At 42.6% G+C, this 24,656-nt stretch overlaps 1 protein-coding gene across 2 annotated transcripts in view; it reads right to left on the reverse strand.

Moving 5' to 3' along the window:
* LOC129815658 (copine-9-like) overlaps positions 1-24,656 on the reverse strand; it is a 177,293-nt gene that overhangs the window by 142,324 nt on the left and 10,313 nt on the right. For both annotated transcript variants that reach the window (XM_055869654.1, XM_055869655.1), the window contains exons 2-3: positions 20,949-20,989; positions 10,323-10,369 (exon numbers count right to left, since the gene is read on the reverse strand). In XM_055869654.1, the coding sequence (XP_055725629.1) occupies positions 10,323-10,369; positions 20,949-20,989 (88 nt within the window). The remainder of the gene's footprint in view (positions 1-10,322; positions 10,370-20,948; positions 20,990-24,656) is intronic.

Consider the following 24,656-nt stretch of genomic DNA (forward strand, 5'->3'; position numbering starts at 1 on the left):
ACTTGCTCTGAAACCTACAAGTAGTGTTGCCCCTTGCTCTGCAAGGGCCGCGGCTTTTGTGGGGCGATGGGTAACGACGCTTCGTGGGTGACTGTTGTTGATGTGTGCAGAGGGTCCCTGGTTCGCGCCCGTGTCGGGGCGAGGGGACGGTTTAAAGTTAAACTGTTACACTAATGATCACCTTTATTCATATATTAGCTGATCAGAACATTTGCTAGCATGTTTTCAATGCCTGTCCTACTCCTGACCAAAATCCTGTGGATTGTCTAATAATCAATCAATGTGATTTTGTTTCACTGAATCTGTCTGTATATTTAGTTAATTGATCTCTGGTTGGACAAGAGGAAGTTGTAGCTAATTTATTCTTGCTCATCTATCACTGATCAGAAATATAAATCAAGTGGATTATTTATATATTGATTCACAAAGTAGCCTTATATAGAGCCGAGGCTATTTTCCTATCGACCCAATCTCTCTGAAACCAAAAATTCGAACTCCTCACATGAAAATCCCGAACTTTATTCTGTAACCCATAGGTTGCATTATCAAAGGATGTCTCGCCTATGCATGTCAAAATACCGCTATAACATGTCCCCCACTTCGATTGAGAGCTTCGGTAGAGAATGTGTGATAAATAAACAGCATGAGAGTAGATGTTTTTTTTTAAACAGTTGGTCCCTGTTAAGATGACTTGATATTTAATAACATTTCTCTCTTCGTGTCTCCGTTATTCATGAGCTGATCTGTTATCTGTACAATCATCCATTCGATTTTGCCAAATAGGAGATATTCTGTCATTCTTTGGAGTTTATGCTTACCTACTTTGGTAATTTGACTTGTTTGACTGCCATTACACAGTTTGTATGATTCGCAACGCTATAGCCTACTCGGGGTGCGCTCTGCGCGTCCTGTGTGTCGAGATAACCTAGGCTTACTGCTGAAATTAGCTGAATGTATTGAGTTACATGATAATGCTCAGAATTTATGAACGGCCAGTTTCGCAATTCACAACAACGTAATTTGTGATCAAAGTTACTCTATCATTTCTAAATATCAAATTCACTTGCTGTGAAATCTTTACATAGTGGCGCAGCTACAATCTTATTTTGGGAGATCCCTGGCATAGTGGCAATATTTTTGCGGTATTTCTCGGGATAAATATGAATTATTCGCAGTATTGAAACTGTTTTGGGGAAAATATTCATCCCTAGTAGTGACTGCTTACTTTTCTTTAATTAAATATTTCAGTTGTGTATATTACATTTGTTTTATTTGATGGCTTTATTATTTATCTCCAGAGAAACTGCGCAGCAATGTGCGCATTGAGCGCACAGAAGAAAAAAATGAACGGAATGGAATTAAAATAATTTAACCGACATCCAGTCACAATTAGGTGTTTAAAAAAAGAAAAATAAGAGCCATTTCGGTTAATCCTCAGTACTAGTGTTGCAAAACTTTTTTTTTAAAGTTGTCTGCTGAGCACGACCCAGGTTGGTGAGCCCCATATTTCTTACTGGTGAGAGAGCCTGCCAAACAGCATCCGTAGCGGTGGCCAAAGAATGCATCATTTACACAGTGATTAAACTGCACCGCAGCACGGCCTGAGGGAGGTCGGGCAGCAGACTGGGAAATGGAAGCATATGGGCAAGTCCAGGCTCGGCTCCAACCTGGCAACGGAAGCAGAAACGAGCTGCTCTTCTCTTCATCCAGATTTATTATAAAAGAGTGCCGGAAAATAGACTGAGAGCAAAACTGAGGAGCTCATCGTGGCAGAGCGCGACTTTCATGGGGAATGAAAGGGGGAAAAGTCATTGAGAAGTTCACAGAGATGTAACTTTTTTTGCTGGCGTTGATTATATAAAGTGAAGAGAAAATATGGTTCTGAGGAGTAAATACCAAACTTTTATCGTTCAGACAGTGATGGCTGGTGACTTAAAAAGCTGAGGAGGATAATGGATTAAATATATTTTTGGAGAAAAAAATGCTAATGGGCTGACCATTTTTCATGTTCTCTAAGTTACAAAACATTCTGAACACCAGCACAAGTCGTTTAATTAGCCTATGGCAAAACATTGTAAGTACTTGAATCCATGCACAACATACAAAATAGCCTACAATGTTGAGAGTCTGAAACTAAGCGCAGACCAGTCTATGCTGCATTTATTGAAAAAAAGGGAAGAAACTGAAAAGTTCACAGGGTAACTTTATTAAGATGGCACCAGATTTACCAAAGTGTAAAGGAAAAAAAAGTTCTGAAAAGTAAATACCAAACGTTTATCACCTTTATCTTTCAAAAGACTTGAAGGGAGCATTACATGATAGTCAGCAAAGATTGGTATGAAACGTCCTGGCTTAGTTTGTAAGCAAGGGAGTTTATCCCAAAAAGATTGATATATTCTCCATTTGATACATCGCACAGCAATCTAGCATTTTCTTAAACTATCACTGTAAGAGGTATCCTGTTCCTGAAGGAACAGCACATCCATTCAGCTGACTGGTGTCATTTACATTTTTTTATTTTACCTTTATTTAACTAGGCAAGTCAGTTAAGAACAAATTCTTATTTTCAATCACGGCCTAGGAACAGTGGGTTAACTGCCTTGTTCAGGGGCAGAACAACAGATTTTTACCTAGTCAGCTCGGGGATTCGATCTTGCAACCTTTCGGTCCAACGCTCTAACCACTGGGCTACCTGCCGCCCCATTGGCTCCACACTAAAGCAACTATAGGCCAATGTTCCCCCAGTTTTTGGTGAAAAACACATTTATGGCTATTTAGCATACGCCTTTATCCAAAGTGACTTACTCGTATTACAGACAGTGTGTGTGTGTGTGTGTCTGTAGAGGTAGGTATTTCTCTCCCCAAGATACTGATTAAGGCTTGCTGGGCAGTGTCTACCTGTGTGGTTTCCTGTGGAAGGTAACCGCTGAGCACCTTTGATATCGCAATACAAAACTTAAACCAAGTTTCAAGTTTTATTGTCACGTGCACAAGTACAGTGAAATTCCTTTCCCAACAATGCAGTAATCAATATCAGTAGTACTAAACAATTAAGTCAAATAGAACCAAAACACACAATAAATAATAACAAGAAGAACAGGAGAAAGTAAGTAAGCTATATACAGGGTCAGTTCCAGGGTCAGTGCCAATACTATTTCCAATATGCAGGGATACTGGAGTGGTAGGGTTAGCTATGTATAAGGGTAAGGTGACTAGGCAACAGTGGTGGAAAAAGTACCCAATTGTCATACCTGAGTAAAAGTAAAGATACCTTAATAGAAAATGACTCAAGTAAAAGTGAGTCACCCAGTAAAATACTACTTGAGTAAAAGTCTAAAAGTATTGGTCTTAAATATACTAAAGTAAATATATATGCTACAATATACTTATGTATCAAAAGTAAAAGTATAAATTATTTCAATTTACTTATATTAAGCTAACCAGACAGCACACTTTTCTTGTTTTGTTTAATTTACGGATAGCCAGGGGCACACTCAAACACTCAGACATAATTTAGAAACGAAGCATGTGTGTTTAGTGAGTCCGCCAGATCAGAGGCAGTAGAGGTGACCAGGGAGGTTCTCTTGATAAGTATGTGAATTGGACCATTTTCCGGTCAGCCTCTCAAAATGTAACAAGTACTTTGGATGTCAGGGAAAATGTATGGAGTAAAAAGGACATCGGTTTCTTTAGGAATGTAGAGAAGTAAAAGTAAAAGTTTAAAGTTAAAAAAAAAACAGTACAGTTAACCAAAAAAACTACTTAAGTAGTACTTTAAAGTATTTTTACTTAAGTACTTTACACTACTGCTAGGCATCAGGATATATGATAAACAAAGTAGCAGCAGCGTATATGATGATTGTACTGTGTGTGAGTCAGTATGTGTGTGCGTGTTGTGTGTGTGAGCAATTGAAGTGTGTGTGTGAGTGCCCGGAGTGTCAGTGTGTGTGTGTGTGTGTGTGTGTGTGTGTGTGTGTGTGTGTGTGTGTGTGTGTGTGTGTGTGTGTGTGTGTGTGTGTGTGTGTGTGTGTGTGTGTGTGTGTGTAAAGTCTTGAGTGTGCATAGTCTGTGCATAAAATAAAAGGATCATTGCAGATAGTCCCTGTGGCCATTTTGTTAGCTATTTAGCAGCCTTATGGCTTGGGGATGGAAGCTGTTCAGGACCCTGTTGGTGTCAGACTTGTTGCTCCGGTACGGTTTGCCGAGCGGAAGCAGAGAGAATAGTCTATGGCTTGGGTGGCTGGACTCTGACAATTTTCCAGGCCTTCCTTTCACACCGCCTGATATAGAGGTCCTGGATGGTAGGGAGCTCTGCCCCCAGTGATGTACTGGTCTGTCCACGGGTGCAGTTGCCATACCAAGCAGTGATTCAGCCAGTCAAGATGCTCTCAATTGTGCAACTGTAGATCTTTTGAGGATTTGAGGGCCCATGCCAAATCTTTTCAACCTCCTAACGGGGGAGAGGCGCTGTCGGACCTTCTTCAAGACTGTGTCCGTGTGTGTGGACCATTTTCAGTCCCTAGGGATTTGGACACAGACAAACTTGAAACTCTCAACTCGCTACGCTACAGCCCCATCAATGTGGATGGGGGCGTGCCTCCCCCCCGTTTCCTGTAGTCCACGATCAGCTCCTTGGTCTTACTGACATTGAAGAAGATCAGGCCTGGCACCGTCGTGTCGTTAGCAAACTTTATTATGGTGTTGGAGTCGTGTGTGGCCACGCAGTCGTGGGTGAACAGAGAGAACAGGAAGGGACTAAGCACACACTCCAGTGGTGCCCCCCGTGTTGAGGGTCAGATTGGCAGAGGTGATGCTGCCTACCCTCACCACCTGGGGTCAGCCATTCAGGAAGTCCAGGATGCAGTTGCAGGGTCCCAAACTTGGTGACGGGCTTGGTGTTGAATGCTGAGCTGTAGTCAATGAACAGCATTCTTACATAGGTATTCATCTTATCTAGATGGGTGAGGGCAGTGTGGAGAGCAATTGAGATTGCGTCATCTATGGATCTGTTGGATCGGTATGCAAATTAGAGTGGGTCTAGGGTATCTGGGATGATGGAGTTGATGTGTGCCATAACCAGCCTTTCAAAACACATCATGATTACAGATGTGAGTGCTACAGGGCGGTAGTCATTGTGGCAGGTAGCCTTAGAGTTCTTGGGAACAGGAATGATGGTGGTCAGCTTGAGACGTGTAAGGATTAGTGTTGTCATGATACAAGAATTTTGACTTTGATACCAATACCCGGTTTAGTATCACTATACTCGATATCATCACGATACTCGATACCAAAACAATACATACCAAAACAAAATTGGCAGATAAACTCAGCTACTGCTCTGTTCAATCCTTGGGCCTCTTGAGTTCAATTTCATTTGAACATTTTAATGTAAGCATGTTTTAGACAACAATGTAGGCTATGGATTAATGAATAGATGATACAATCAATTTGACTTTGTTTTTACCAATCTAACGAAAAAACAATATAATGGTAAATCTCTATTGATAAACTGGGTAAATCAAGACGTAGCCTAGTTCTAGTCACAACACAGGTGAATGTATATTATTCAGAAGGAGTGTGTGCATGCATTGAGTTATTTAGCTTGATTTAGCTGATATCATGGAGCTACAGATGACAAACAATTACTACCATTAAGGACTTATTTTTATCGGCAACTGCTATGAGAACAAATTATTTTATTGTACTGACCAACAACATTTGCATAGAAGAAGCGATCTCTTCTTTCATAAAAGTGTGCTCCATTTCTTTAAAAAAGTAATGAGGTCATTCGCCGAGGCAGAACGTGACTGGAATCTGACTTTGTGGCTATGGAACCAGACAGAAGGCGAGAGAGACAAAAAAGTGAATGAGTTTTTGGTGGCAAGGGAGACGAAGTGAATTCATTAATTTGATTGGAGAAGTAGCGAACCTTCACTGTGGGGACAAACTTCGGTGATGCATTTTCTAATGAAGCCAGTGATAGAGGTGGTTAGCTCGTCGATGCTATTGGCAGAGTCCCGGAACATATTCCAGTCAGTGCGAACAAAGCAGTCCTGTAGGCCTCCGATTCGGGGGAGTACCATTTCTCTATGAAGCGCATCATGGGTACTTCCTCTTTGAGCTTCTGCATGTAGACAGGAAGCAGGAGTATAGAGTCATGATCTGATTTGCTGAAGGGGAATGAGGGAGGGCCTTGTATGCTTGCTTGTTGTCACGCCTGCTCTCGCTCTCCCTCTCTGGCGCTCGAGGGCACCAGGCTGCCCTTTATTATGCACACCTGTCACCATCATTACGAGCAGCTGCGCAATATGACTTCCCTATTTCTGTCTGCTCCTGACTTTGTTCCCTGTGTCAGCATTGATGTCGTTATTTTTCCCTTGTCCAGACACTGTTCCTTTTCTGTTTCATGTCTGTTGTTCATTAAATGTTCTCCCTGTACCAGCTTCTCGTCTACCAGCGTTGATCCTTCCACTTGTGTGTAGAATAGCAGTGGTCTAGGACTTTATTGCCCCTAGTGGTGAAGGAGACTTGTTGATGGAAGTTGGGCATCACATGTCTTAATGACCAGTGGTTCATTTGAGCCGGATCCTGACGAAACAGGATCTGGCACCTCTCCATTTTGTACTGTTTCCTTCCTGAACCGATTTGGCCCGATTCGGTAACTCTTATTATATGAAACATAATTTTCACTGTTTACAATGTAAACATTTGAATTAAAGTGAAAGTTCATTGCCTCATCTTAATTCTCCTGCCCCCTAAAAAAACGCATCGTGAAAAAGTCAATTTTCAGCCCGGGCCTGATATTCTAAGAGTTGATTCGGGTTGGGCCGGCCCGAGCTTATGGTTTGCACAACATTGTAACCTATGTTTGCGTGGCCGTGGCCGTGAGAAAAGGGTGTCTGTATCTCTCAGAGAACTAGAATGAGATTCACTTTCTATTATCTCTCTGCTCTGATTGACATGAGCCTGCAACTCTCATCTCTCCAGTGTTGCACTTCATAATTTATTTCCTTATAAAATCATAGGGTTCTGGAGGAGCTGTAGCACACCTGATAAATTGAAATACATTTGCTAAAGTTAGGGAATTACTGCTGCCTGTTCAGAAAGAAATGGAATAACTCAGAATAGCCTACTACACAATGAGAAGAACTATAATTTAGCCACAGAGGATCATATATATATTTTTAAAATTGCTTACCGCCAATAACAAAGCATAGCCTACTGTCGGAAACATGTGGCAAATCTATTAGTGAACACTATGCAGACAAAACAGGCCTTTCACAATATACAATCGCGGGAAAAACACTGACTGGTTGGAAATCAAATGCTTCCTACTGAAAAGAGTGGACTGTAATCTGTCTGCTGTAGACTACCAAAATATCTGATCACCTTCAAAATATTGTTTCACAAAGTAAAACAAGAGAGAGATTTGCACGAGCACATCGGCCATCACCAGCTGTGAGTCAGTGAAACTGGAAAGCATTTTTAGTACTATTATATCCTTCAATGTGTGTTACCACACACCTAGGCCTAAGCTATTGATCGATTCAAGACAAGATCGTTTTTATTGATCTCAGATTCTCAGTTTGTCAGTGTCAAAGTAACCTGTCATTTCGATAATATTTGCGGTATTAAAAAAGATTCTGCCAAAGTCTCCAGTCATGTAAAATGATGTAGAATTGCATGAAATGCAAGCATCTAAGCTACTCAAAATGTTCCCCATCTGTGCAACTTCTGTAAGCGCCTCTAGTCTACTACTCTATGCTACTACGCAAATGCTATGATAGGCATGCAATACTTTATTATAAAGGTGATTTTTTTGCTGATGCTTTCCGGTACCTCAGAGCTCCCCAGGTCACCCCCATTTCACGCTCACTTTTTATTCGGCACCTAATTGATTTACGAACCGTTAATGAAGCAGAATTAAAATCACTGGCAACCAGAAAAGCAGTCTCCAGGTGCTTGGTTTCCTGCTTGTTTATAGTGTTGTACAGTTCGTTAAGTGCCAGGTTGTTCTTTATCTTGTCCTGAGGTGGAATATATACAGCAGTCACAATAACAGCTGAAAACTCTCTTGGGGAGGTAGAAGGGTCAGCATTTGACCATTAGGTATTCAAGACGGGTGAACAATGGATCGAAACTTCCACTGCGCTAGAGTCAGTACACCGATTGCTGTTGATGCATACCCCTCCCCCCCTCAGAGTGTGAGAGAGAGAGAGAGAGTGCCCATCACAATACTCCTCGTAGACATATCCAAGGCTTTTGCCCCTTTGAGTTCCAATAGCTTCTCAAAAAAAACATTGTGACCAAATGTTTTGATTACTCATTCCAAAAAATTCTTCTTCCCTTGAATGACTTTTGCCAATTAAAGTATACTTGTCTATTAAAGGCTTCTCCTCCCCCCAATGTGACTGTCAGAGATTATTTAACCCACACACGAATGGGTAAGCCTTCCCTCTGGCTGTGTCTGGCTGACAAGAAATGTGATTTATTATGGAGTCTCAAGACCAGAGGTTGTGAGATAATCCAAATTGGAACTGGTTAGAACCTGTTCAGACCAGTTAGGCCCAGTTAGGGTCGGTTCCACCCTTTTAGGCCCTATTAGGCGTTGATTCTGCCCTAGTATTAGCAATGATTTCAATCGAAAATGTAACTGTTCCTTAAAGAGAGGAATGCTCTTCCTCATTGTTCCAACATCCCTGGTTCACCATCAATTCTTACATTCCTGTAATTATTATACATTCCATCATTGATGAAGTTCTCGATCGATTCCCACTAAGGAACAAAAGGTAGTCTTCTTTTAAGGATGAGCCAAACCTCGCATCTTTGTCTCCCATTCTATAAAATCCCTGAGATACTGTATGGTACTGCAATATACAGTTGAAGTCAGAAGTTTACATACACTTAGGTTGGAGTCATTAAAACTCATTGTTCAACCACTCGACAAATTTATTGTTAACAAACTATAGTTTTGGCAAGTCGGTTAGGACATTACTTTGTGCATGACAAGTAATTTTTCCAACAATTGTTTACAGACAGATTATTTCACTTATAATTCACTGTATCACAATTCCAGTGGGTCAGAAGTTTCATCCTTGGGAGCAATTTCCAAATACCTGAAGGTACCACGTTCATCTGTACAAACAATAGTATGCAAGTATAAACACCATGGGACCAAGCAGCTGTCATACCGCTCAGGAAGGAGAGACGTGTTCTGTCTCCTAGAGATGAATGTACTTCGGTGCGAAAAGTGCAAATCAATCCCAGAACAGCAGCAAATGACCTTCTGAAGATGCTGGAGGAACAGGTACAAAATTAGCTATATCTACAGTAAAACGAGTCCTATATCGACATAACCTGAAAGGCCGCTCAGCAAGGAAGAAGCCACTGCTCCAAAACCTCCATAAAAAGCCAGACTACGGTTTGCAACTGCACATGTGGACAAAGATTGTACTTTTTGGAGAAATGTCCTCTGGTCTGATGAAGCAAAAATATAACTGTTAAGCCATAATGACCATTGTTATGTTTGGAGGAAAAAGGGGGACGCTTGCAAGCCGAAGAACACCATCCCAACTGTGTAGCACGGGGGTGGCATCATCCTGTTGTGGGGGTGCTTTCCTGCAGGAGGGACTGGTGCACTTCACAAAATACATGGCATCGTGAGGAATGAAAATATGTGGATATATTGATGCAACATCTCAAGACATCAGTCAGGAAGTCGGGTCTTCCAAATGGACAAGTCGGGTCTTCCAAAGTTGTGGCAAAATGGCTTAAGGACAACAAAGTCAAGGTATTGAAGTGGCCATCACAAAGCCCTGACCTCAATCCTATAGAACATCTGTGGGCAGAACTGAAAAAGCATGTGCGAGCAAGGAGGCCTACAAACCTGACTCAGTTACACCAGCTCTGTCAGGAGGAATGGGCCAAAATTCACCCAACTTATTGTGGGAAGCTTGTGGAAGGCTACCCGAATGTTTGACCAAAGTTAAACAATTTAAAGGCAATGCTGCCAAATACTAATTGAGTGTATGTAAACTTCTGACCTTCTGGGAATTTGATGAAAGAAATTAAGCTGATATAAATCATTATCTCTACTATTATTCTGACATTTCACATTCTTAAAATAAAGTGGTGATCCTAACTGACCTAAGACCAGGAATTTTTACTAGGATTAAATGTCAGGAATTGTGAAAAACTGAGTTTAAATGTATTTGGCTAAGGTGTATGTAAACGTCTGACTTCAACTGTATAATAGCAAAGAATGGATTATCCTTCCAAGGCCATATACGTAAGATCTGTAATAAAAAAGTAATTTCACTCACCTCTCTCCACTCCTTTGTCCCGATGCCTTGAACGTACAAAACCACAACTGTGAAGAGAGAAAAAGAGAGAGAACGAGAGCGAGTGGGAGGGAGGAAAAGAGGTAAAATTAAAATTAATAAGGCCTTATTATTAATAATGAATACCAAGTACCAGAATATTTCATTCAATTTCCTGCACTAGACGTCTTTGCAAATTCACCTGTTATCTATTCATTTATTTGAATAGAGACAGATATAATTAAAACGTTGATGCATTGAATTGCTTTGCACCATAAGCTTGCGAGAATTTCCAGCATTATATTATGCTCAGGTCCTGTAGAGAGCTAAGAGGCCATATCTTCATGGCCATGCTTCAATACCCACTCAAGGTATGCATAGCTTTCAGACACATTCATACTTATGCTATTAGTACAGATGTAGGATCTTAATTTGATCACCCTGTTGCAGGATAACTTTCCTGCAATGAAATAAATGTAAAACTTGTAGTGTATGAGGTTTAAAAAAGGCTTCTGAAGTTTGTAATTTCCACCTTGAGATTTCAGACTTGATTTTCCCTTATGAGAAAAGCATCAACCCTAACAAAAATGGCCATTAATTATAAATCAAATAATAATTCACATTTCCTCTTGCTACAGGATTCATTTCCTGCTGTAGCAAACTGGCTCAAATTACAATCTTACATCTGTACACACCGCATTGACTACAAGCATAGGTTACTGTCAAAGTGTGACATACTACATGTTCCTTATTTAACAGTGGTGAGTATTTATGAGAAAGCATCCGAGTGAGCGAAACAGCGCCCCTCTGTCTCTGTATGTGTAGCCCATCTATCTGATTCTGTCTGGTCAAAAAGAGTATGACATTGTTGCCGCCCATAGCATTGAATGCAAGGGAAGCCAGCGAGCATTTGGCCTCCCTTGATATAAAATGTTTAAAATAATAGCCAATCAGTATTGAGCTAAACTGAGTGAGCTCAACTGTGACTGGTCCTGGCGCACCCAAAAAAAGTGTCAAGGAAAACCAGTTTGGATTTGACTACACACAAATCACGTCACATCAAAAGCAAAACGTAATTGACAGAAAAAACTTGAATTGTTGCTTCTCTTTGTGTCGTTGTCCTCCAGTGGCTAGCTAGCTACAATTGGCCCTTTCCTGAATTAGCAATGAATGGAGATAGGGATTTGAACTTGTGGTTTTACTTAATTCTCCATACTGGCCAATGATTATTATGGCGATTCTGATCCAACCATAAATTCATACATTGTGGCCCTGGCCTGAGAGGATGGAAGTAGCTAGATGTATACTGAACAAAAATATAGAGTAACAGTTCATATAAGGAAATCAGTCAATTGAAATAAATTCATTAGGCCCTAATCTATGGATTTCACAAGACTTGGAATACAGATATGCATCTGTTGGTCACAGATAACTTTAAAAAAAGGTAGGGGCTGGATCAGAAAACCAGTCAGTATCGGGTGTGACCACCATCTGCGTCATGCAGCGTGGCACATCTCCTTCACATAGAATTGATCAGGCTGTTGATTGTGGCCTATGAAATGTTGTTCCACTCCTCTTCAATGGCTGTGCGAAGTTGCTCGATATTGGCGGGAACTGGAACACGCTGTTGTACACGTCAATCCAAAGCATCCCAAACAGGCTCAACGTGTGACATGTCTGGTGAGTATGCATGCCATGGAAGAACTGGGACATGTTCAGCTTCCAGGAATTATATACAGATCATTTTGCGATTATCATTTCTCCAAAACTTTACATGTTGCGTTTATATTTTTGTTCAGTATAGTAGGCTAAATGTTAACTAGATGCCCCATCGTTGCCTATGAAAAGGAAGTTGGGCTAGCGAGCAAGCATTTTAGCCAGGTAGCCTAGGACAACAACTCAAAGTGTGTACTGCACAACAGAGAGTAATAGACCATTTTGTCAACATGAAAGAGAGGAGGATGGGATTGGTCTTTCTCTACAAGTAGGGTGAGTCAATATGCTTTTTCTACTTGAATGAACGAACACACAGAAAAATCAGAACCAAGGACAGCCACATCATATTTAGCTTACGTTGATTGGACTAAATTGATTTTGGTATCTTTCAGTTGTCACTAAGCATAGGTGATTAGATGATGTTGAAATATTGAAGTTGAAATGGTGCTGAAATAGTGGAGGCAGCTCCTGATTTTGCAACTTGCAGTAACTCACTGTGGTTCTAAATCAATAGTTGTTTAGTAGTCCAAAAATGTCTGAAACATTCACTTGCTTGACCATGCTGTAGGTCATGTAACTGTTTGTTACATGCAATATGCTTTGTGGACTTCACCAGACAGAGGTTGCTCTCCAGTTTTGTGATGATTTTTTTTTCTTCCTGGCTTGGCTTCCCCATTGATTTTACCCACGCACTGCTACTGTTATTTAATACAACTTTATTTATCGCCTCAGGGGCATCACCCTTGCAATGTGGTTAGCATAACACAGAAAGCAAGAATAGTACCTGACTGAGATGAACTCAAAGTTATACTGAACCTGGTCTGATATGAAGATATCTTATCCAACACTGGAGAGCTCCTCTGAACAATACAACAGGCATCCTCCTTTCTTAAAGATTGGACATATTTACAGTGCTTCCCCTAAGTTGCGATAAGGGGCTGGACTTCATTACCATTCCTACCTCTTACTCATCCAGAAACAAACATCGCACCATATCAAAGGGGAGCGCGCCAACACGCCATATACAGAAACCAATCAGCATAATGCCGCCACCGTGGTACAAGTACCAGCCAGCTGTGAAGCCATTAAAGCTCCAGCCCAGCCAAGCGCTTCCTTCATCAATGTAAAAGAGAAGAAGGACCCTGAGTGGCGTCACTACCAACCCGGATTCGATCCCGGGCTGTATCACATCCGGCCGTGATCGGGAGTCCCATAGGGCGGTGCACAATTGGCCCAGCATCATCCGGGTTAGGGGAGGGTATGGCCGGGGTAGTCCGTCAATGTAAAGAAGAATTCGTTCAACTGATTTCCCTAGTTAAATAAAGGTTAAATTAATATATATATAAGAGAAAACTCGGGTCGAGAGTTGGGGCGGTGATTTCTTTAAGCCCAAGAGAGAGATTGGAGCCTTCATGACTGGCTAGTGGAGAGGGAGAGAGGGATGGAAGGAGGGAGAGATGAAGGAGGGGGAGATTAATGGAGGGTGGGGGGAGAAGGGATCCTGAAACATGTAAGGACTGTGAGTGTGTTGTCCATTAAGGGTGGGTGGGCATCTGATGAGGTGTCCCTTCAGGAGTTCTGTTGGCCAGTACAACCGTCACCACATCCCCTATATCTGGGTTCCCCTAGGATAGACACGTCACATCCTCTAGAGCCCAGTTCCCCTAGGATAGACACTTCACATCCTCTAGAGCCCGGTTCCCCTAGGATGGACACTTCACATCCTCTAGAGCCCAGTTCCCCTAGGATAGACACTTCACATCCTCTAGAGCCCGGTTCCCCTAGGATAGAGACTTCACATCCTCTAGAGCCCGGTTCCCCTAGGATGGACACTTCACATCTTCTAGAGCCCAGTTCCCCTAGGATAGACACTCCACATCCTCTAGAGCTGGGTTCCCCTAGGATGGACACTTCACATCCTCTAGAGCCCAGTTCCCCTAGGATAGACACTCCACATCCTCTAGAGCTGGGTTCCCCTAGGATGGACACTTCACATCCTCTAGAGCCCAGTTCCCCTAGGATAGACACTTCACATCCTCTAGAGCCCGGTTCCCCTATGATAGACACTTCACATTCTCTAGAGCCCAGTTCCCCTAGGATGGACACTTCACATCTTCTAGAGCCCAGTTCCCCTAGGATAGACACTCCACATCCTCTAGAGCTGGGTTCCCCTAGGATGGACACTTCACATCCTCTAGAGCCCAGTTCCCCTAGGATAGACACTTCACATCCTCTAGAGCCCGGTTCCCCTAGGATAGAGACTTCACATCCTCTAGAGCCCGGTTCCCCTAGGATAGACACTTCACTTCCTCTAGAGCCCAGTTCCCCTAGGATAGACACTTCACATCCTCTAGAGCCCAGTTCCCCTAGGATAGACACTTCACATCCTCTAGAGCCCAGTTCCCCTAGGATAGACACTTCACTTCCTCTAGAGCCCAGTTTAAGGGAAGGATGGAATCATCAAGACCCTAATATAAGCACTTATGAGGTGATGAGGGAACACTCAACCATCAAGACATCCCCTAAGTACTCATGAGGAGATGAGGGCGTTGACGACTATTTTGATGGAGCGATGAGTGGTGAAAGAAATAATGGGTTGAGCTCTCAAAGACTGATTCTCAAATCCCTGAATGAAAACACAGATCTGCCATAAAGTTACACAACTTGATCTCACAAGAAACAGTTAACAGTGCCTTCAGAAAGTATTCACACCCCTTGACTTTTTCCACATTATATTGTTGTGTTACAGCCGGAATTCAAAATGGATTAAAAAAATGAATTAAAAAAATCTCACCAATCTACACACACAACCCCATAATGACAAAGTGAAATTATGTTTTTTGAAATTTGAGTATTTAAAAAAAATATATACAGTACCAGTCAAAGTTTGGACACACCTACTCATTCAAGGGTTTTTCTTTACTTTAACTATTGTCTACATTGTACAATAATAGTGAAGACATCAAAACTATGAAATGACACATGAAATCATGTCGTAACCAAAAAAGAACTGTTAAACAAATCAAAATATATTTTATATTTGAGATTCTTCAAAGTAGCCACCCTTTGCCTTGATGACAGATCTGTCTGTTACAAGAGTGTGCAAAGCTGTAATCAAGGCAAAGTTTTTTTTTACTCATTCTTCAAGCTCTGTAAAGTTGGTTGTCGATTATTGCTAGACAGCCATTTTCAAGTCTTGCCATAGATTTGCAAGCCGATTTAAGTAAAAACTGTAACTAGGGCACTCAGGAACATTCAATGTTGTCTTGGTAAGCCACTCCAGTGTATATTTGGCCTTGTGTTTCAGGTTATTGTCCTGCTGAAAGGTGGATGTTTCCCAGTGTCTGTTGGAAAGTAAACTGAACCAGGTTTCCCTCTAGGATTTTGCCTGTGCTTAGCTCAATTCCTTTTCTTTCTATCATAAAAAACTCTGTAGTCCTTGCCGATGATTTGTCCCAAACATAAACCTTAGTATTCAGGACAAACTCAATTTCTTTGCCACATATTTTGCAGTTTTTTAAAATTTAGTGCCTTGTTGCAAACAGGATGCAAGTTTTGGAATATTTGTATTTTGTACAGGCTTCCTTGTTTTCACTCTGTCATTTGGGATAATATTGTGGAGTAACTACAATGTTGTTGATCCATCCTCAGTTTTCTCCCACAACACCCATTAAACTCTGTAACTGTTTTAAAGTCACCATTGGCCTCATGGTGAAATCCTTGACCGGTTTCCTTCCTCTCCGGCATCTGAGTTAAGAAGGAAGCCTGTATCTTTGTAGTGACTGGGTGTATTGATACACCATCCAAAGTTTAAATAACTGCATTGTATGTGTTCCCCCACCATCTACCAATAGATGCCCTTTTTTCGAGCCATTGGAAAACCTCCCTGGTCTTTGTGGTTGAATCTGAGTTTTAAATTCACTGCTCGACTGAGGAACCTTTGTATGTATGTGTGGGGTGGGATAATTGTATGTATGTGTGGGGTGCAGAGATGAGGTAGTCACTCAAAGATCATGGTAAACACTATTATTGCACACAGAGTGAGTCCATGCAACTTATTATGTGGCTTATTAATAAGCACATTTTTACTCCTGAACTTTTTTTGTTGTTATTTATTTAACTAGACAAGTCAGTTAAGAACAAATTCTTATTTACAATGACGGCCTACACCGGCCAAACCCGGACGACGCTGGGCCAATTGTGCACCCAATTATTGGGACTCCCAATTACGTCCGGTTGTGATACAGCCTGGATTCAAACCAGGGTCAGTAGTGACGCCTCAAGCACAGAGATGCAGTGCCTTAGACCCGAGTGGCGCATAACAAAGGCTTGCCATAACAAAGGGGTTGAATAGTTATTGACTCTAGAAAGCTTTTAATTTTTTTATTAAATTTGTACATTCTAAAAACATAACTCCACTTTGATATTATGGTGTATTGTGTGTAGATCAGCGACACAACATCAAATGGAATCCATTTTAAATTCAAGCTGTAACAACAAAATGTGGGAAAAATGTGAATACTTTCTGAAGGCACTTGTATATACTGAGTAGTACGCTTCAATGTAACAAAAACATATGGCCAATCCGAGTCAGCTAGTGTTGAAAGAGTACAAGGCTGGCACTACACTTCCCTTTAGGGTGTGTCTCACAGTGCTACGTGATAGCCATCGACTGCACTCTGGCCTCAATTGAACTGTGGTTCAATGGTCACACTGAAGGTTCCAAAGGGGACATGAAAGGCCCGGCTAATCCAGGACCACTGAGCTTCCACCTTTACAGTGTCCCAGCCTGGGTTTGAAGTCCAGGACCCCTCCGTATCTCATCATTATATCTTCTCTCCAACACACACACACACACACACACACACACACACACACACACACACACACACACCATCAATAAAGGGTGTGTGTGTGTGCGCATGTAACCATGACGAGAGAGATAGTTTCAGGATGAAATTAACTGATGGAAGCCTATTAATGACGTAACATTAATCAAGAATAAATCTAAAATAAATGTAGAGTAATTGATTCAGAATACATTACCATTCCAGACATACAAACCAACATAAATGACTTGCTGTGATGGTATATTGAATAAAGAATGTACATCAAATCCGTTTAGACATTGGTTGCCCCCAAATAGCATCATATTCTCTATAGTGCAAAGTAGTGCACTACACAGAGAATAGGGTGCCATTTGGGATGCATTCTTTTTCTTTAGAATCAGATATACAGTACATGTATCCGGGATTCAGTTTTGAGTTGTGCAGACAGGTGACCTTTTCACAAATCAGTATTGAAATGTAACACATAACTCAAGTAACACAAGTCTGTGATGAAGAGACACTTCAGAGTCAAAATCAAACAAAGAAATCAATCGAGGGCTTTTACTAAGCTCCCTATATCAGGAACACAGTCTCTACTGAAGATTTAATTAGTCCTTTACCATTGGTGAGAATGAGTTGAGGGACACACACGTCTGTGTAGTGGATAGCGAAGTGCATCACTACTGCATTGCTACTGTACCATTGGCTCTTCTGGGTCATTGGTATTTACAGCGTTTCTTGAGTACGGTGTGTTGAAATGCAGAGGGCTGTGAGTTAGGGGTTGTGAATTTCCACTTCATGTTCAATTGAGTGTGGATTTCTCTCCCCTGAAAATACAGTGATATCCTGAGCGATGTAGTCTCTCATGGACAGACACACGTATCATAAATGGTAGCAGCGTCTGTCGACAGACTGTGGAATGGGACAATCAACAATAAACCTTGTTCCCGGAACTCAGATTTTTCATCACGATTTCGCATCTTTGGAATTTCGGAAGGGGAGGGAGCATTCGGCCCATAGACTTGCCCAAAACTCGTTTGTATATTTTCCAACAGTTTACCCCACAGAACTTAAATCAAGCATCTGACGCAATATTTCAGTTCTGGGTGTCCAAGATTATGATAGATGCATTGATGACAAATGCTCAGATTTTCCTCAACATGTTCTGTAGACTTGGAAGGCAGATGGAAGAGTTCCTGTTCAGATCCCAAGTGGAGACCTGTGTGGTCCAGTGGTCAGTGTAGCTAAATCTGGAACATGCATGGACCAAAGTCAGCATGGGTTTGAATCCAGCCCACTGAAACTTCACCTTCCATCTTTCCTCTATTGTGCCATCTGTTCAATAAAACAACCAAAAATACAAATCCTGACTTGCAAAACAAGGCAACGCACACATTGCAAAATTGAATTTGTGCTGCTGCAACATGTAAAGGGAAATTTAAAAAAAAGTCCACTTCATATTGATCAGCTCGAGCAACATGTTTGTATTTCTATGTTTTGTAGTAAAAAATATAGATGAAGATATTATTATTTGACCCTGCTGGTCATTTATGAACATTTGAACATCTTGGCCATGTTCTGTTATAATCTCCACCCGGCACAGCCAGAAGAGGACTGGCCACCCCTCATAGCCTGGTTCCCTTCTAGGTTTCATCCTAGGTTTTGACCTTTCTAGGGAGTTTTTCCTAGCCACCATGCTTTTACACTTGCATTGCTTGCTGTTTGGGGTATTAGGCTGGGTTTCTGTACAGCACTTTGAGAGATCAGCTGATGTAAGAAGGGCTATATAAATAAATGTGATTTTCTACAAAATCGGTCATCATCATGTGATTTTAACCAATTATAAGGAGGTATTGCCTACTAATTGGTTGACGAAGTAATTGGAAATACTTATCTTACTCAAAACAATAGAAACATTGAATTTTCCCATATGTTGATTTTGGGGTGGTGCTGGAAATGATGAATATGAAGTTGAACAGCGGAATGACCATTTAAAATATACACTGCTCAAAAAAATAAAGGGAACACTTAAACAACACAATGTAACTCCAAGTCAATCACACTTCTGTGAAATCAAACTGTCCACTTAGGAAGCAACACTGATTGACAATAAATTTCACATGCTGTTGTGCAAATGGAATAGACAACAGGTGGAAATTATAGGCAATTAGCAAGACACCCCCAATAAAGGAGTGGTTCTGCAGGTGGTGACCACAGACCACTTCTCACAGTTCCTATGCTTCCTGGCTGATGTTTTGGTCACTTTTGAATGCTGGCGGTGCTTTCACTCTAGTGGTAGCATGAGACGGAGTCTACAACCCACACAAGTGGCTCAGGTAGTGCAGCTCATTCAGGATGGCACATCAATGCGAGCTGTGGCAAGAAGGTTTGCTGTGTCTGTCAGCGTAGTGTCCAGAGCATGGAGGCGCTACCAGGAGACAGGCCAGTATATCAGGAGACGTGGAGGAGGCCGTAGGAGGGCAACAACCCAGCAGCAGGACCGCTACCTCCACCTTTGTGCAAGGAGGAGCAGGTGGAGCACTGCCAGAGCCCTGCAAAATGACCTCCAGCAGGCCACAAATGTGCATGTGTCTGCTCAAACGGTCAGAAACAGACTCCATGAGGGTGGTATAAGGGCCCGACGTCCACAGGTGGGGGTTGTGCTTACAGCCCAACACCGTGCAGGACGTTTGACATTTGCCAGAGAACACCAAGATTGGCAAATTCGCCACTGGCGCCCTGTGCTCTTCACAGATGAAAGCAGGTTCACACTGAGCACATGTGACAGACGTGACAGAGTCTGGAAATGCCGTGGAGACGTTCTGCTGCCTGCAACATCCTCCAGCATGACCGGTTTGGCGGTGGGTCAGTCATGGTGTGGGGTGGCATTTCTTTGGGGGGGCGCACAGCCCTCCATGTGCTCGCCAGAGGTAGCCTGACTGCCAATATGTAACGAGATGAGATCATCAGACCCCTTGTGAGACCATATGCTGGTGCGGTTGGCCCTGGGTTCCTCCTAATGCAAGACAATGCTAGACCTCATGTGGCTGGAGTGTGTCAGCAGTTCCTGCAAGAGGAAAGCATTGATGCTATGGACTGGCCCGCCCGTTCCCCAGACCTGAATCCAATTGAGCACATCTGGGACATCATGTCTCGCTCCATCCACCAAAGCCACGTTGCACCACAGACTGTCCACGAGTTGGTGGATGCTTTAGTCCAGGTCTGGGAGGAGTTCCCTCAGGAGACCATCCGCCACCTCATCAGGAGCATGCCCAGGCGTTGTAGGGAGGTCATACAGAAACGTGGAGGCCACACACACTACTGAGCCTCATTTTGACTTGTTTTAAGGACATTACATCAAAGTTGGATCAGCCTGTAGTGTGGTTTTCCACTTTAATTTTGAGTGTGACTCCAAATCCAGACCTCCATGGGTTGATAAATTTGATTTCCATTGATCATTTTTGTGTGATTTTGTTGTCGGCACATTCAACTATGTAAAGAAAAAAGTATTTAATAAGAATATTTCATTCATTCAGATCTAGGATGTGTTATTTTAGTGTTCCCTTTCTTTTTTTGAGCAGTGTATAAGGCTCCTCGATTGCTTGGAGGAGCATATACGCTGACACCTGTACACCTGACACTACTACTCCACATGCGTCAGTCGTGTGTGTGTGTGTGTGTGTGTGTGTGTGTCATTTGGAGTGGAGAGCAAAGGAGTTGTCAAGTCAATCAGGCAAAGTCATGTAATTAAGAGATGAGTTGAGTGTTGAACCTTAAGCCAACACTTGCCATATCACGCTGTGTACTTGACTACCCTGGTGGCTAGACTGACGGTAATTACCCAGAGTTGCATGATCACTGAAGATAAGATAGATACATTTTTTGTAGTTCCATGTGTTCCATGGTGGTATCTGGAGCTCCTTCAGCAGTTCTATTTTAAGAACACTTGGAACAGTAAAATGTCATGTGTATGTTATACAGGTCATGCAGATGATGTCCTGACATCATGTTATAAGCTTTGCATATTAACTTGTAAGTGCTTACAAGAAAGGCTTTGCAACCCTTGTAAAGAAGCATCACATACCAGGGTCTGATTTGGAGAAGGTGTCCATGTCCAGCAGGTTCCTGTTTGAATGAAAGAGAGATAAACAAGATAAAAATCTGAGAATAACACTAGCCTGAGTGCCAGATCTGTTCGTGTTGTCTTGCCAGCTCCATTGCTGTGTGACAATGACAGTATGGAGTGGGCAACTCCAACTCGGACTAGCACCATACATGGACAACACAATGAATTTCATAAGTATAAATTACTTCAACTAAGTTATTTGTTAAATTAAAAAAACACAATTAAATCTCCCACTCCTGTTTGAGACGTGTAACAGCCGGTATAGAGAGTGCTGCCATATTAAAGGGAAGACCAGGATAAGAGGGAAGGCAATGGGGGATATAAAACCTCTCTAGGGACGGGATCCTCTTGGGGCTTTACATTCAGAGGGAGGTGTGTGTGTGTCAGGCTGGTAAGGTGTAGCTTGTAGCTGCTGGCAGATGAAGAAACAGGTATTGGGGTATTTGCTCATATGCTTCGTTTCAGACACCAGATTAGCTGGTCATGGGGTACTGGCTGGACACACCAGACTAGCTGGACACGGGGTACTGGCTGGACACACCAGACTAGCTGGACACGGGGTACTGACTGGACACACCAGACTAGCTGGACACGGGGTACTGGCTGGACACACCAGACTAGCTGGACACAGGGTACTGGCTAGACACACCAGACTGGCTGGACACACCAGACTAGCTGGACACAGGGTACTGGCTAGACACACCAGACTAGCTGGTCAAGGGGTACTGGCTGGACACACCAGACTAGCTGGTCAAGGGATACTGGCTAGACACACCAGACTAGCTGAACACGGGGTACTGGCTGGACACGCGACTAGCTGGACACTGGGTACTGGCTGAACACACCAGACTAGCTGGTCAAGGGGTACTGGCTGGACACACCAGACTAGCTGGTCAAGGGGTACTAGCTGGACACAGGGTACTGGCTGGACACACCCGACTGGCTGGACACAGGGTACTGGCTGGACACACAAGACGGGCTGGACACAGGGTACTGGCTAGACACACCAGAGGAGCTGGACACAGGGTACTGGCTAGACACACCAGACGAGCTGGACACGGGATACTGGCTAGACACACCAGACTAGCTGGACACGGGATACTGGCTGGACACACCAGACTAGCTGGACACAGGGTACTGGCTGAACACACCAGACTAGCTGGTCAAGGGGTACTGGCTGGACACACCAGACTAGCTGGTCAAGGGGTACTGGCAGGACACACCAGACTAGCTGGTCAAGGGGTACTGGCAGGACACACCAGACTGGCTGGACACACCAGACTAGCTGGACACGGGGTACTGGCTGGACACACCAGACTAGCTGGTCAAGGGGTACTGGCTGGACACACCAGACTAGCTGGTCAAGGGGTACAGGCAGGACACACCAGACTAGCTGGTCAAGGGGTATTGGCTGGACAGTGGACCTCCAAGTCCTTTCCTTTCCTGACTTCAGTTTGGTATAGCCTCTGGTGATCTGCTTTCAGTTCAACGGCCAAAATGCTTTTGTCTTGTTTTCCTTTTCAGCCTTCCACAGCATGTGATAAATGTACAGTTTGAGTTTAAGGACGCATGCCAAAATTAAAATGCTTATTTAATCATTACAAATCAATAACACATTTGCAATAAGCCCCAATGATAAACTCCCAATTCCTCTGACCAGATGTAATTTGTCTAAAATGCTCGTATTTTGTAGTGTTCACCGTGATGAGCTCAGCAGGTCTGGATCGGCCATGTTGTTTTGAGAATGACTACCTCTCCTCCATGTCTTGTCTCTTCCTTCATCGTTTTTGTCCCAATAGGGACATGAGGAGAACATCCAATCGGAGCGCTCTCCTGCTGTGATTGACATTCTCGGACAGCGCCAGCCCATCCCCAGCTCCATGTTGACCTACTCGTTATCTGGTGTTAAATTAAGTCGTTAAATCACCACCGAGGTCACTTCAACAGCACACTATGAGGAAAAAGCTTCATATCCTGATGCCCTTACCAGGACTCGAACCCGGGTCCAGCGTCTGTCAAGCCAACACCTTAACCATTACGCCAAGAGGTCCTACATGTCCTCACGCTTCTCTATACAAGTCCCTTACATGTACACACCGCTCCAATTGCTTCACAGGTACCATTCCATTTCTGACACCAATGTGGTGAATTTGGTGGGTATTCCCGACCAGGACTCAAACCAGGGTCCAGCGACTGTCAGGCCAACACCTTAACTGTTACGCCAAGAGGTCTGAAACTCTTGACAAGGTCACTAGGTGTTAGGTTACGGTTTCTACAATAGCAACATAGATATAGCTACACGCTCAGTTGGTAAGAGTGTGATGCTGCAGAGTCGTGGGTTCAATTCCCAATGGGTCCTCAAAATGCAGTCATTGTACTGTACACTTGCTTTGGGTCAAAGTGTCTACTAAATGACTTATTATTATTGCATACATTTGCTTGGTGTAGTATTTACATCAAATGTAGGGCTCAGGCGAAAGCAATGCAAGATGATAAAGGACAGTACAATCAAAACAACACACTTCACAATAAGTAGAATTTATTCCAACCTGTCAAACATGGATTGAGTAAAGGTACATTTGTTTGAACACAGTAAAACAGGTGTTGCTTTGTCACACCAGGACAACATCATTTACTGTAACTATATGACACAAAAAAATAATAATTGTGCAGTGGCCAAACAGAGGATAATACTTTATGACTGCAATACATTTACCACCTGTTTATTGCACAGCACCGTACACAGAGACAGAGACAGAGAGAAAAGGGCAATACCTAGTCAGAATGCATTCAAATTAAATGTGTCTTCCGCATTTAGGGGGTTGGATAGAGAGAGAGAAGGGATGGATAGAGAGAGAGAAGGGTGGATAGAGAGAGAGAAGGGTGGATAGAGAGAGATAAGGTTTGGATGGAGAGAGAGAAAGGTTGGATAGAGAGAGAGAATGGTTAGAAAGAGAGAGAGAAGGCAAAGGGGGATACCTAGTCAGTTGTACAACAATGCATTCAACTGAAATGTGTCTTCCACATTTAGGGGGTTGGAGGGATTGAAAGAGCGAGAGACACAGAGAATGTGAGAGAGGCGTAGCAGGAAGATAGGAATGACGTGAACCAAGAGATTGTGAGTTCAAATCCCAGGTGAGGACATCATGAATATTAATTACAATATAAATGAACATGTACAATGTCAACGTGTGTAAACTATGTACGTTAAAAGCATAATTTGAATGTGTTGGTGTCCCAAAACTATTGTTCTGGGAAACTAAAAACTTTACGTTCAGGTAATACTTTGCCCGAAAAGTTGAGTAAACAAAAAAAAGGCAGTGGATGGAATCAGTTACTAAATAATAATTAGTTGAATCAACTAGATTTTTGTGTTGTTTCAATGTTAAACTTACACTTACCTTCCTCAATATTATAGCTATGAATGCCAATAAGGTCATAGATTTTTTTAAATATATTATTACAGGTAAATGTAAGGGTCACGCATCTTTCAAGGCTCACAAGTTTAGGCTGCTTTAGTAGGGTAATCACGTTGACGGGTATCTTTCAAACAAGAGTGATGAAAGAAATTGGTGGAAGAGCCAGTCCTATTAGATGTTGCAATGTCTTCTCAGACCAGACCAAGGTTGAGACTCTGAGGTGGAAAGACATCAGTCAACAAATATT

This window comes from Salvelinus fontinalis, chromosome 18, assembly GCF_029448725.1.
Source record: "Salvelinus fontinalis isolate EN_2023a chromosome 18, ASM2944872v1, whole genome shotgun sequence".
Taxonomy (NCBI): Eukaryota; Metazoa; Chordata; class Actinopteri; order Salmoniformes; family Salmonidae; genus Salvelinus; species Salvelinus fontinalis.